The sequence below is a fragment of the Cervus elaphus genome, chromosome 24 (assembly GCF_910594005.1).
Source record: "Cervus elaphus chromosome 24, mCerEla1.1, whole genome shotgun sequence".
NCBI lineage: Eukaryota > Metazoa > Chordata > Mammalia > Artiodactyla > Cervidae > Cervus > Cervus elaphus.
This window is the reverse complement of record NC_057838.1, coordinates 48,388,402-48,403,582: the sequence shown is the minus strand read 5'-3', so window position 1 is coordinate 48,403,582 and position 15,181 is coordinate 48,388,402. Positions and strand designations below refer to the sequence as shown.

At 45.1% G+C, this 15,181-nt stretch overlaps 1 protein-coding gene across 1 annotated transcript in view; it reads right to left on the bottom strand.

The window, feature by feature from the left end:
* Positions 1 to 14,748, bottom strand: part of PRICKLE2 (prickle planar cell polarity protein 2) — a 338,377-nt gene extending 323,629 nt beyond the window's left edge. Inside the window, exons 1-2 of the mRNA XM_043885876.1 lie at positions 14,541 to 14,748; positions 13,681 to 13,766 (exon numbers count right to left, since the gene is read on the bottom strand). Of these exons, the coding sequence (XP_043741811.1) occupies positions 13,681 to 13,766; positions 14,541 to 14,582 (128 nt within the window). The 5' untranslated portion in view covers positions 14,583 to 14,748. The remainder of the gene's footprint in view (positions 1 to 13,680; positions 13,767 to 14,540) is intronic.
* Between the last annotated feature and the right edge of the window lie 433 nt (positions 14,749 to 15,181).

Below are 15,181 nucleotides of genomic sequence, written 5' to 3'. Positions count from 1 at the left end.
TTGCCCAATTTTCTAATAAATCATTTCATATTTTTATTAGAGCTGTTTTCATATCTTAAAAAACTAGGCCTCGTCTCTATCCTATCTGTTCCAAATTTTTTTTCAATTTTGTTTTGACAATTTTTAAATTATTTCATGTCAAAATAACTCATCTTCCTTTACAACATCTGGGATTCCTATCATCCATCCATTTATTCATTCAGTAAACAGATTCTGGTAGGTTTCTTGCTGTGCACTACATATTTTTCTGGGTATTAGAGAACTGAACAAAGGAAACATGGAACAAAACATCCTCATGAAGTTTAAATTCTTTTGTAGCTAAGGTAACTAATTCTAGGGTGAGAACAAAAGCAAGATAATCTATTAAAAGTATAATGTCAGGTAGTAATAAGTGCTCTGAAGAAACAAAGAGTTAAGAGGAAGGGAAAAGGGAGGGATCTGAACACAATTTTAAGATGATCACGGAACGTAAGGTAAGAAGACGAGAGATCTGGAGGGAAGCAAGGGAAAAAACTGATGGGTTTGTAGGGGGCTGGTCCTGGGGGATGTCCCAGCAAGGGCAGATGCCCTGAGGTGAAACTATGCCTGTGTTTGGGGACCAGTAAGTGGTCAGCATTATAAGAGGGGAGGCAGGAAGAGAAAAAGGAAGAAGGAATATTTGAATTTAGATATGCTTTTCACTTTCCCAATTTGTAAAAGCATTTGTCCATATCAAATTTAAATGTTTTTTATATTGAAAAGTTTTGGATTAATCTTTTCATTCCAAATGAAAAGCTGCTTGTCCTAGCACCATTTATTGAATCTCTTCCCCACTGCTTTTAAATATGTATCACCTTTATCACAGATCATCATCATCCCACAACACCTGGGTTGATTTGGGGAGATATCCGAGTTTGTCGTAAAAATCTATTTCTGCTCCAGTAATGTAGTGTTTTCCTTTCTGTAGCTTTACAATGTATTTTACTATCTGGTTGGGCTAGAACATCTCATTCATCTTTAGTCGTCTTCATGGATACCAGACCTTGGCTGGTTCTACTTTCCAGCTGACAAAAGAGCTCAAAAACCACTTTATTAACTTTATTAAATTTCATGGCCTCTACATGATAGGAAAGAGGAAGAAGCTAAGATTATACTAAAGCTTTTGTGGGGGTGAGGCCTTCTTTGCAAACGAAATTCCAAGCACTCAACAATACCAACCAGGTAATAGTAACCTACTCTGTTTCTCTGTGATAAGAAAACGTATGGACTAGTAAACTGGACTAGTCATTTAAATCATGTTTATCTGGTCTGATAAATGGATGTGACTATAAGTCCTGGAGAAGGGCTACAGTGTCGACCTGTGGTTCTCAAACTATTTTGACCAGTAGCAGCAACACCTAGTTTATTAGATGTTCTAATAAACTTAAATAAATTATGAGGTGATTAGATATTCTAATCACTCGCTGATATCTAATGAATGAGAAACTCTGAGGAGAAAGGGGAGCAGCCCTCCAGGTGATTCTGATGGATACTGAAGTGTGAAAACCACGGTTTAGAGTCTATAAGAATCCTCCAGAGCCAGACACATACTGCGGGGTTTAAGAGTCCAAACTATAGTCAGGGTTGTAAGATGTAACCTTGGTTTGAGTACTCACTAGCTGTGTAACCTCAGAAAAAGTAACTCGCACTTGCAGCCTCTCAGTTTCCTTGTGAAAACAATGTGGATAGTGCTGTTTCTCTCAGAACGGGTTTCAAGAATTAAATAAGAATACAAGAAACGTGCTTAGAATATAATATGCCCTAGTCCATTGTTAACGTTCCATTCATGATAGCTAAACATGATGATAAAAAATCATAATCTGCTTTCAATTTATTTCACATAATTTATTCTGGAAAGCCTAGATCCATTCATGATGGATTTGACGGAAATCAGGGAATGAGGGAGTACAATTAGTGTTATAATTTTCTTGATGGTATTTACAGAGAAATGACGGGGTTGGGGGTGGGTGGGGGTTACTGACTGAGGGAGGCGTAGAGGGAGTCCTCTCCAGCAGGGTTTTGTGGGGCTGATTTCTAGGAGGATGAAGAATTTCCTTTTCCAAGGAAGCTCACTTTTTTTTACCCCTTTGAAAGTGAATCAATTATATAGCCTAGACATTAATTAAAAGGTCCCAGGGTGAAAAGCGCTTCCAACAAGTAACTGTCCACAGACTACCAGTTCATTTCCTATATATCTCCCTGGCAAGGCCCAACAAAAGCCCAAAGAAGATGGATGGACTTCATAGTATGACCCGGGGTTCAGCTGATTCAGACAGCTGAATTCATCAATATGGGCAGCAAACTCCGTCTCAGAGATCCACCCACGAAGAGCAGCTTGTACAGTCCCCTCCTGCTGCAGACATTTAACTGGCCCAGGAAAGGCAAGTAAGGCATATTCCCCACAAAGGTGCCCCGCAGTCAAGGACCAGCCCTCCCGCACCACTGTCGTTTCACAAAGAACACATTTACAAAGTCCAAATTGGACACACTGCTTAAGAATATGAAATTACATATGTTTTCAAATATATTAACTATATAGCTAATATATAGCTACATATTTAACTATATATACTAAACATATATTTAATATACACATACTGTAAATATATATATATGCTTTATTTCCAGAATTATTACAATGAGTTGAATAGTGGTCCCTTCAAAGCTCTACCCAAATCTCCAAATGTGATCTTATTTTGAAAAAGGTCTTTGTAGATGGAATTAAGTTGATGAGATCATCTTGCCCAAATCCAATGACAAGTCCTTAAAAAGGGAAACGCCAGAAACACTGAGGAAGAACACCATGTGGAGGCAGAGGCAGAGGAGGGAGTGATACTTCTGAAAGCCTCGAAGGCCAAGTACTGCCAAGAAGATCCCCAGAAGCTAAGACAGTATGGATGGATTCCCCCTCAGAGCCTACGCAGGGACCAACCATGCCAACACCTTGACTTTGGACTTCCAGCCTTCCCAACTGTGGGACCATAGATTGTGTTGTTTGAAGCCACCCAGTCTGTAGGCAATTGTTTTGGCAGCTTTAGAAAATGAATACAATGAATAAAACTCTACCATAAATAAACTAGACTAGAAGGAAAGCACACCCTAAAGCTAAGAGATGTGTACTCAACCTTGTGTGATAAAGATAATGCTATTTTTTTTTAATAAATCATTTGATTTTGTTCAATTTTCCAAGCTGTCTGCACTGCACGCTTATGCAACAATTAGATCAAAACGAATTTAAAATAGTAAACATACCTGCCTGAAACTCTGCTCAGTGTTATGTGGCAAGCTGGATGGGAGGGGAATTTGGAGAACAGATACATGTATACGGATGACTGAGCCCCTCTGCTGTGCGCCTGAAACTATCACAACGCTGTTACTCGGTTCTACTCCAACATGAGAAAAAGTTAAAAACAAACAAACTTGCCATAAAATGTCATCACCAGGATTCTGTAATTTTAAAAAAGTTGTCCAAAATACCTAGCAGCTGGACACAACTATTACTAGTTTTGTGTCCCAGAACCAAGGAGAACATACAATGGTGCCCTTCCCTATGCCTTCAAATATTCCAGACACAGGATGATGGAGAGTCTCCCAGTTACCTACTGTCTCCAAATTCGGGTCTTCATAAAGATGACTGAAGCCTGTCACTATAATTTCCAAACAACTCAGCAAGTCGCTGGAGAAGCTCCAGAGACCAAGTCATCAAGGATGCAAATGACCAGAGCACTCCTGGGTGCCTAACTGGGAAACAAAAGACTTTGAGAAATTACATTGTTAGAGTAATTTCATAGTGTCGTTGAAGAAAGAAAACACCTGCATTGGTCTAATAAGTCCCCGAGAGGCCTAATTCCTCAGCATGCAAACGTGAAGGACCCACTCTGGATGTTATATGTGCACATAATGAGTCAGCTTTAAAGAACTGTGAAGGCAGTTTCTGCATCACCAGGTAGTCTACCAAAACTAAAATCAAATAACACTCATTAAATGCCTTCTGACAGTCAAATGTGCTTGGGTCTGCCTTGCAGCATGGTGTTAGACTTAGCAAAGCAATGAAGAGCAGAAGTTCAAAAACACAGATCTGAAGACTGGATGATCATCTTGCTTATTTTCAACTTGCTTTGACCTCAGATTGGCTGAAGGCAAGTGCTGTCAACTCCCTCCCTTGACTGAGCCCTTTGGTGGATGCTTCCTCTAGGAAACATGCAAATGGCATGTGTGAAGAATGAGCCCCACCACCAGCTTTCACAAACTCCCCAGAGGCCCCAATTTGACACCAAAGCTATCAACAAGCCGAATGGAGCCCCCTTTAATGTATGCTGATCTGATTAGGAAATTGCAAGGAGCCTTTTACTGGATATTGCATTATATTTAATGCAATTTCTCACCTTTCAGACACCCCAATAAGGTCAACACCACACCCTCTAATTTTATAGGAGTTCCACCTTCAAGAACCCAGCCTCAAATAAGCCAACTAGCCTAGGGTTCTTCTGATATCTGACAACAGTCAGATGTCATCCCCAGGCCAGTGAGAATATAAGATTCTGTTTTTGCTAAGGTACTGTTTTATATTTAGACCACGGGAGTCAAAATGACAGAGCTTAATGCTCTCTCTTTGTTAAAGAATTTGTGATCTCAAGCCCTCAAGACCTGGTTGCAAACCTGACTCCACTACTTATTATTTACTTGACCTAGGACATTTTACCTAGCTTCCCCAGGGCTTCAGTTTTTTGGTTTTTTGTTTGTTTGTTTTCAGATTTTAAAAGGAGAAGATAAAGGACATGTGTTAGAAAACTGTTCTGAGGATGACAAAAGGTGATGTATGAAAGAAGCCAAGCACACAGCAGGTCCTCAATCACGTCAGCTCCAGCCCAAGAACATCTCTGGGACAGGGAGGGTACAGTTGCTTAGATGTCATGCTTAGCACAGACATTGCCACCAAGCGGCACCTTTATTCCAATCTTCCATTCATAGCATCCTTCCAGGAGTACATATTGAGTACATATTCCCCATTCACTTCTTCAAATCAGTGGTCACAACATCAGATGACTACCTGGCCAGCCAGGGATGTAACGGGTGATTCAGGCCAGGTAAGCAACAGAGAATGTTGGGTGCTGCAGAAAAATTTCAACATGTGTATTCTATCTAAAACTAAGCAAGGAATATGAGATGCCACAATTTGTCATTGTTTACATTATTTTTTCATTATTCCAGAGGAAACCTTAAGTCTAAATTTTCATCCAAAATATCAATAGTTGGCAACTAATATAAATTTTAAATGCTGTGTAGTATCAACAAAACATAGGTACAGTGCAGACTTCACCTCAGGAGTTTTCAGGGTATGATCTGGGTTCAGGTATTATGTAAATATCCTTATTTCTCACAGCTCAGAAAAGGGAGCTTCTGCGTAAGGGATTGGTGATTGTGTAAATGAAAGTGTTTAGCATGGCACACTGGGCACCAAGGAAAAAATCATACTTATCAAGCAGGCTAGGAGAAAATGAAGTAAGGATTGTCTTGATTATGTGCGGTTTTTGCTTTGAACATGAATTTTTCAAGGGTGCCTGGCACAAAAAAAAAGACCCTTTGTAAATACTGACCCCAGGGGCAGAGTTTAAATGTTGTTTTCCAGTTACAGACTGCAACCTGTTTTTACAAACATCATATGCTTTTACAAACATCACAACTTCAAAGAGATTGTAAGGGTACAGGGTCCAATTCTTCTAATTTTATTTAACCTAAAGTGTAAATGTCCCCAGGTGAGTATGTAATGAACCATATGAATCTGCTATTCCATCAGGAAGTCTAATTCCTTTAGATGCTAAATCCTTACATCAGAGGGGTACTCCACTCTCTCTCTCTTCTGAGTTAAGGCTCTACAACAAGAATCATCACCTCCATTTTTAGCAAATGAATGACTGCGGCTCATGGCGGGGAAGTGCCTTGTTCTGTCATATAATCTACAATGTCAGAGCCATGAACCCAGGTCTTCTTGCTCCTTATCCAATTGTGTTTCCATTAAGCCTTCTTCCAACCACAAACGTATATGAAGCCTACACATCATGCCCAGTGAAGCACAACACACATATTATCCCATTTAACATTCACAATAACCTTAGAAGATAACTTACAGTAATAAGCAACAGTATTCCCACTCTGAGAATACCAAGATGAGAAAACCAAGACAGGCTCAGAAAGGTTAAGTCACTTTCCTAAGGATACTCTGCTTATAAGAGGCAGAACCAAGACTACAGTTCCTACAAAGCATCTTCAAAGCCTGTCCCTTTAACCACTCAGCTAGAATGGACACTCAGAAGCTCTCACGAGCTTCACAGAAATTTTTATGACACTGCCTGGAAATATATATTTCTTCCCAGAAATCAACCCCCATGGTTCTCCCATATACAACACAGGCTTATCTTTTGATCCTTTTGATCCTTTTGATGTCAAAATGCTTAGTGATCTAGGAATCATTCCCTTTAGGAAATGTTCCTCAGTTCACGGGGAATTCCCTCTGAGATATTCATTAATTACAGAGTTAAAGGGTAATCTTCCAGCTTTCTGAATCAAGAGACTACAAAACAACTCGTTAGATTTCCCTTATCCACCAACCTTCAACAAGAGAAGCATAAGGATGAATGGCAATCTTTCAATAGAATGTAAGTATCACTTTGAGGGTTAAGACAAGAATGAATTTTGAAAACAAGATAGTGACATCGATGCTACGTGTTCTCTCACTATTCATCAGGTATAAATTGTCACTCAGGGTGATTAAACAAGGATTACTTGCCAGGTTGCTCCATAAGCTGAGATGTTTCAAAGTTTCACCTCAAAGAAAACACACAAATATAGTCCAATTTTTTAAAAAACGGGGGTTAAAGTTGGCAACATCTCTTTAGAAGACAATGTGACAAGAGCTCTACATCAGCATGTCATAGCACAAGAAGAACTATTGTCATGTGGCATATGATAGAGAGCAAGGGAAAACAGCTGAAGCAGCCATGAATCAAAGACATTTAATTCAATGATAATCCATATAGTGGATTCTAAAAGCTAATAAATATATTAGATCTTTATGTCATTTATATATTGACATATAAAGATGTCCGTGAAGTATTTCCAAGTATGAAAAAAGTTATAAAAGACCATATGTAGAATGTATATTTTCTACAAAATCTTAATAAATAATAAATTAAATTTATTAAATAATCTTAATAAATAAATAAATGATAATTTGAATGAAACTGAGGAAATAAAACACCAAACCATAAACAACATATATCTCCAGCTGTAGGGTGAGTAAATGGTTTCTATACAGAGCCAGCTAGGAAATACTGGATTGGCCAAAAAGTTCATTAGGGTTTTTCCATAACATTTTATGGAAAATCCTGAAAGAACTTTCTGGCTAACCTAATACTTTCACTTCTGTGCACCATGAGGGCTGTCTCAACTATTCAATTCAGCTATTGTCAAAGCAGCCATGCTGTTGTTTAGTCACTGAGTTGTGTCTGACTCTTTCCAACCCCATGGACTGTAGCCCACCGAGATTCTCTGTCCATGGGATTTCCCAGGTAAGAATACTGGAGTGGGTAGCCATTTCTTCCTCTAGGGGATCTTCCCGACCCAGGAATTGAACCTGTGTCTCCTGCTTAGCAGGCAGATTCTTTACCACTGAGTCACCAGAGAAACCCAAAAGGAACCATAGATGAAACTAAATGAATAGGCACGGCTGTGTCCCATTCAAACTTTATTTATGGACTTAAAACTGAAATTTCAAGTAAATTTTATGTGCCACAAAATGTAATTCTGATTTTTTTTTTCTGGCAACCATTTAAAAATGTGAGGACTATTCTTAGCTACAAGGCTATAACAAGACAGATAGCAGAATGATTGTGTCCTGCTGGCTGTGATTTTCTGATTCCTGCCTTCAAAGGTAGGATTAAAGGTTTTCTTCTCTCTGCTACATATTCGTTATGTGTGTGTGTTTATGTGTATGAATGTGTGATGTTTTAAATCTGTTTATAATAGCCATGTCTTATTTCAAAATGAGAGCTAAAACAGCCACACTAGGATGAACTTATATATTTCCTCAAGAGAAAAACCTATTTAGGTATTTGAGGTTCTATCAGGCATATTATCAAATGTCCAAGACATAAGTAAGGTAAGACAACCAGCTTTTCTTAGCTGGTAAGTATCTTTCCCTACCTAGAGGACTGCAAGCATGTCTTATGCACATGCACCCCACCTCCTTGTCCCCCACTTTTCTTGGCACATCAATTTACTTAGTGTTTTTCCTCCTCAAGTCAAAAAAAAAAAAAAAATCCAGTGGAAACCCATTTCTTAGCCAAATCACAACCCACTAAAGGAAAGCAGGCCGGTGTCTCCCCAAATTACCGCCCCAATCATCAATCAACACAATTACCAGGGCAACTAAGGAAAGACGCTGTTCGAGGCACAGTCTTGGCTGACCCAGTGAGCACTGCTTCGGGGGCGCGGTCACTCAGAGTCCAAGCATCCTGCCTGGAAAGGCAGCCCTTGTCCCCAGACTAACCGCTCTGCATAATTAAAACGACTTCACAAGGCTACTACTGCTCTGGGCTTTCCATGTCAGCCGCTCATCAAAGTGCAACTCCAGGAGGCTTGTTCTGAAAGCCCGCCTTTTATTGCGAGAGTCAAATCTACATTTATCAGCAAAGCTGAAACGTTAAAGGGATTACAAGGAGCTTAGACTCCACTGGCGGTTCATTGATCTGGTCTTGCAAGCCTCATCTCCATATGCCCTTTAGAAATGGCTTTAGTCTGTTCCCTGGTTTTTTGGTTGCCTTTGATTTTTTAGCACCATTCTCATCCAGGTTGGAGGGGATGTTTCTTCCAGCCCTGAATCCGAAAGGTTCTCAGAAATCTTTCTTCTAAAATTAAGAGAAGCTACTTGCATATTCCTCAACGAGTGGTATAGGAGAACATTTTCTGTAAATGGACAGATAGTAAATGTTTCTGGCTTTATAAACTGTACACTCTCGCAAGTACTCAACTCTATCATTGTAGCTCAAAGACAGCCACAGACAATACATTAACACAGGGGAGTGACTTTGTTCAGATAAGTTTATGGGCATTGAAACCTGATTTTCAAAGAATCTGCATATGTCATGAAATAGCATTCTTTTGGTTTTTTTCTAACCATTAAAAGATGTTAAAAACCATGCATGGCTTCTGAGTCATACAAAATGGGCAAAGGGTCTGATGTGACCAGCAGGACCTAGTTTGCCAACTCCTATTCAGAGTATGGTCCCTGGACCAGCAGCACCAGCATCACCCAGGAGCTTGTTAAAAAATGCATCTTAGTTCCCTGCCCTGGAGCCTGCTGAATCAGAATCTGCATTTGGACAGGATCCCCTGGTGATTCACATGCCAGCCAAGTCTGAGAAGTCCTAGTCCAGAACACAGAATTTTGAAGTCAGAGATGGTTGGAATAGCACTGACTGGGGCCTGCAGAACCTTAGGCACGCTGTGAAACCTGAGACTCACTTTCCTTATATATTAGAAGGGGTATAAATAATTGCACCCAGCTCCAAGGACTGTTACAAGATTGGAAGGATGAGAAAATAGGTCCCCGAAAGCAACTGGAAAGTTGGTGACCACAATGAGCCAAGACTACACCCATCAAACGGAGACCATTCATGTGTTGCCAGTTACCGCCACACAGGAAAGTCGGCCCCGTGTTACCACAGCTTGGGATTCTTCAAGAGAAGCTGGAAACCTAACTGTTAATGTTAGAAAAAGTCCCTCGTTTAATGCCCTGTGCAGACCAAACAGAACCCACATGCAGGCTGGGTGTGAGCCGAGGGCCTCCAGTCTGTGACCTCTTCCTTAGAACAGAGAAGTCACAGGGAAGACAGTCACAGCGAAAGCAGGCTGGGTGTTAAGAGACAAATCCGAGCTTCATTCTCGGTAGCCAGGAGACCTTGGGCCAATGACGGAACCACTCTGAGCCTCAGTCTCCTTGTCAGGAAAAGTATCACATCCACCTCACAGGCTTTGGTGAGATGTGACAGAAATGTATGTTCAAAGAGGGAGACACACTTTTGGACAGAGTAAGCATACAGCCTGGTCACTGCTGACGTTGCTTTGGTATCACTATTACTATCTCTATTCCTCAGTGCCGAGGCACTCAAAGGGCAAATCTTCCCTTTCAAAATGGCTATTTCCCCTTCCCTGCTCAAACTAGGTACAAACAACCAAGTCCAATTAAGCCCCGCTTGGAGAGCTGTCTCATGGCAGAGTACACTAAGTGCCTAGTTATTAATGATTTTCTCCTGGCCACAGTCCACAAAGATGCCTTAATCTTCCCCTTAATGAGAACTCCTTCAGCAGCCCTGTCCCTGTGGGATTTGCCCTGGGCTGCCGTGAGGGGCTGCTTTTTATTTGGGCGGGGGGGGGGCGACCAGGTCACCTGCAGGGAGCAATGCCCACCTTTGCTCCCCAACTGCCCTACGCTGTTGGGTGGAAGAGAGCCCTTTGGCTGACAGTTACGATCACTCTCTTCTCCAAGGCCTAGAAATTCTTTTGGTTTTGTTATTTTTTTTTTTTTTAGAATTCCTAAAAATCCCCTCATTTGCCACCAAATGGTGTGGGTGACGCTATAACTGATGAAGGAGCATGATCCCTCAGGAAAATCTCCATAAAATATAACAGACTTCCACAGAACCTGAGGCAACTTTATCACACGCAGGAGCCCCAGAGGGCAGAGAGAGAGCTGGGGTGAGCAGTGCCAGGTGCTGTAATTCAGCTTTCCTCAATCTTTACCACGCACATCAATCAGCTGGGGACCCTGTTAAGGCCTGAAGCCAGATTCATTAGGTCCAGGGCAGGGCCCGAGACTCAGAATTTCTAACAAGCTCCCATGAGATGCAGACACTGGTGGTTCTCGCCCCAGGTTGAATCAACAGAACCCTCCTCCTTTGCTTCATCTCAATGTCTGTGCAAATGTCACCTCCTCAGAGAGTCCTCTCCAGACCACCTTATCTAAAATGTAATTATTTGTTGAACAAGGGCAGAAACCCTGTCTGTCCTGTTCGCTGTATCCCCAGCACCTGTCGAGAGCCTGGCACAAAGCAGGCCCTCAAATATTTGTTCAGAGGCGAGATCCCAGCGTGAGAGCTGAGGAAAATGAAACTCAGGGAGCCTGAGTCTTCTGCCCAAGGTCACACAGCTTGGCAAAACCAGAGCAAGGCCACAGCCCAGCTCCCTCCGACTTCAAAGCCCCAGCACGCCAGAAAGGGAAGCAAAGTTTGTTTACAACTCGCTTCCTCCCTAGAACTTCGGTGTTGAAGGCAGGAACACAAGTGTGTTCTGCTTGATGGAGATGCCTGCTGTGTGGACAATGCCGGGGAGGGGGACCATGTGGAAGCCAAGAGAACAGATGAGGTCCAGGAATGGCAGTGTTTAGGGTGTCGTGGTGCTTTGGAACAAGGCAAATTCACTCTCCATGAAACAGACCAAAGGCAGTCTTTCCGCCTTGTGTCAGGCCTTTCCTCCTATCCAGACGTGACTGTCTCTCCCAGGAGCTCAGAGGTCCCCCAAGTCAGAGCACTGGAAAAGGAGCATGCCAGGGATTTCTAACTGCCAAAAAAGAATCTTGTGCCATAACCCAGAAATGGTTATCCCTCTTCTCCAAAAGGTCACCCAAGAGCATGCCCATGAGGGAAAAGGAAGGGGCAAAAAGCAAGAAGCTGTTTCCTTTCCAGCCATGAGTGGAAATGCCATAAAAACCCCATTCATGGAGGCTTTCAGCTGCTGGTGGGGAAACTACTTGGGCATGAAAACCCATCCCAGCCTCATTAAAGGCTCTCTTTCCAAAAGAAAGGCTCCATAATGGGCTGAAAATAAAACACTTGTTTTCCCCTCACCGAACCAGCTGGGTTGACATCGCTGAAGGTTCTGCAAGACGCAAAGGCCCTGACAATCTGAAGTGACCAGAGGATCCTATAGCCTCTAGTGAGCTCTTTATGCTTCCTCCCAGGCACTAGCTGAGAGGAAGCTCAAAATAACTGACAGAAGTAGCTAATATTTATCGAGTACCTGGTATGGGGCAAACAATGTGTTTTCAATATCTGGCTTAATCCCTACAATAAAGCTGTGAGGAAAGTACCATTATGATGCCCATTTAACGGGACAGGAAAACTGAGACCCAGGGAGAGTGACTGGCTGGAGGTCAGATTGGAAGCAGGGGACCCTGGCCACACCCCTACACTGTACCACTGCCCTACAGGTCTCTGATCACAAGCTGAGTCACTAAAGGCTCCAGAGTAGGCGAGGAGCCAGAAGTCACTCTCCTGTTCATCACTCTGCCTCCCACCCCCAGGGGAGCAAAGGCTGCATCAAACAGGAAGTGACCAGTCTTGCTGTCACACTGGATTTGCCTGACAAAATCGGGTGTACACATATTCCCGCATGTCGCCCCTTTCACATTTGGGCCACACCAGGGGCCAGTCCAGAGCCACCTACTGGGGCTACAACATCAGCAGGACTGATGGATGCCTATGTCTGCCCATTACATATTTATAAGGTCACCCGGCCTTGCCTCCGACACAGAAGTTATTAAAGGCTCGGGAGCCATAAGGGCAGCGCTCAGTACCCTGAAACAAAGGCAGAGAGGTTGCCAGCCCATCAGAGGCAAGAACAAAAGCATTTAATCTCTGAAGGAGCTGGCGGGGAGCTTTTTTAGAACTGGGTACCCAGCACACAGGACCAACTGGGAAAAAGGAGAGAAGCAGGGACAGAGTGGGAGAAAATGAAACAAAACAAATCAAAGCAGGCTTTCTCCCTAGTGCCCAGAAACAGCCTTCTTCAAAGGGACATGAGGTAGCGGGGCAGTAGGGGCTGAGGGTAAGGGGGTGAGGGAGGGAGATGCATTAAGCCAAGAGAGAATGGGTTACAATGCTGAAGAATTTTGTCCTGTCACCAGTTTTGCCTTTTCATGAAGTTGCCAAGAAGAACCTATCTCTTCTCTTTGTATTACCAAACAGAGCCTGTCAGCCTGCACCCTAACTTTTCCCAGCCAGAGCCTCAGCAGCCAGATGTACTGGGAGGGCACCCAGATTCCTTGTCCCCCAAACATAATCATTCCAATCCAGGCTGGGGCTGCCTGGAAGTCAACATTCACGGCACATTAATAAGAAACATCTGGCCACCGAAGAGGGTTGACACAGCACAGGCGGGCAGTGGTGGGTTTGTGGTTAGGACCCAGAGTTACAGAGGCTGAATTAAAAACACAATTGGAAAACACCAGCTAGTCCCAGGAATCCTACATATGCAGTACTGTGGCACTTGGAAAAACTGTCCTGCCTAAGTCGAATCATTTGGGACAGAGTGACTTAGACACAGAGGGTGGTACAAGAGACCCCAAACTCTCACATCAAGGAAATGCAGCCAGAGCCCGGCCCTCCTGCATCCACAGTGTCTGGCCGCCACTTCCACCTTCAATATTTGTAGCAGATGTAGTCCCTCTCTTAAAGGAACAGCCTTTGCATTCTTTCCATGTGACTTCAAGTGCATTTAAAAGGCGAAAAATGCACGTGTGTGCATATATACACATATGTGGGTTTATCTGTGTAGCTTCCCCCTGCAGTGGTGCTGTCTCCAGCAATCCTACGTAAGGGGTCCTACCTCCATTTATGCAAGGCAAACCCCGGGCACTGGTCACCGCAGGCGTTACATGGCTGGCCTCTCTCGATCCGCCCCAGTCCGGTCAACTTCAAAACAAAAAGACAACACAAGCATGTTTCCACCACCGGGCTTCCTCCAGAGCCCCACTTGTGTCCCAGGCAGGACGGCCTGCCTTTCTCACCCCATCTCCTCTGATTCTACTTCAAAGCTCCTCTCTGCGTTGGGAGATTTGGGGCAGGAGCTGCAGGGCCCCAGGGGTGGTCTCCCGCCTGGGTACGGCTGTGCGGACCCAGTTCGGGCTGCCTCTGGCGTGGGCACCAAGGCACGAAGAAATGGCCCTGGCTGGGGCTTTGTCTCCCCCAGACACCTTGGTCACGGGTTTCTAAGAAACAAAAGCAAGACCTTTCTGCTCCCCAGAGCCCCGGAGAGGCGACCACTGCGTGCTCTCCTTGAACCAGGCTGATGCTCCCGGGAAGGGAGCATCACGGGACACCCCCCCAAACCGCCCCAAAGTCAGGTTCGCGGCTAGAGATCCAAAGGGCTGGACGCTACGGCTTGGGTACCGGGATTCCGACCTGCCTGAAGGGCAGGGGCAAAGGAGGGGGCTTCCCTGGGCGCCCCCGGACTGTGACATTCAGGGTCACGGTTCCCAGCCCGGCTCTCCCCGGGATTGGGGATCCGGACTTAACGCCTTCAGCCCCTACGAGCGCTCCCGCGCGCCCGGGCCGCACCCCCGCTCGCGGGGCCGGCGTACCTGGGGCCACAGGTGCGCGGCCGCGGGGCGAAGGGCGCCCGCACAGGGGCGCTGGCGGCGGGACGGGGCGCCCGGAGACTGGCCCCGCTCGGCGGGGGACACTCACCGATCGGCTGGAGACTCTTTTCCGGGAGCTCCGGCTGAACATGGCCGGGCGCCTCCTGCGCGCAGGGCCGACCGCTCGTCCGTCCGCACCGCGGCCGCGAGGGCGGGTCGCCTGGGCGGGCACCCTCGGCGGCCGGTGGCCTGTCTCCGCCTCGCCGTCCCCGGCTGGCTCCGCAACGCACGCCTGGCCCTCCTCCCTCGCCCGAGCCTCTCGCCCTCCCGCCCGCAGGTCCCTCCCTCTCTCCCGGCATCCCCCCGCCCTCCCCGGGTTCGCCCCGCGGTCCACGGGCCCTTCCCATCCCTCCCGGCGCGCGCCCAGCTGTGCCTGTTTTCTCCCCTTCCCGGCTTCCCGCCGACCCACCCGGGCCAACTCCCTTCCCTCACCTGGGCCCGCCTCCCCTCAAGGCTCTTCCCTCACCCTCGCCGCAGAAGTTAGGGGCCGGGGACACCTCCAGGTCCCTCTCCTGTAGCCGGGATATAGGGGTTGGGGGGGGGGGGAATGGGGGGAGTTTTTAAAATTAAAATATAATTTCCCCACAGTAAAAATCACCCATCTTAGTGCAGAGTTCTGGCAGTTTTGATTAATTCACACAGACTTCCAACCACCAGCATAATCAAGATACAAAACAGTCCCATTACCCC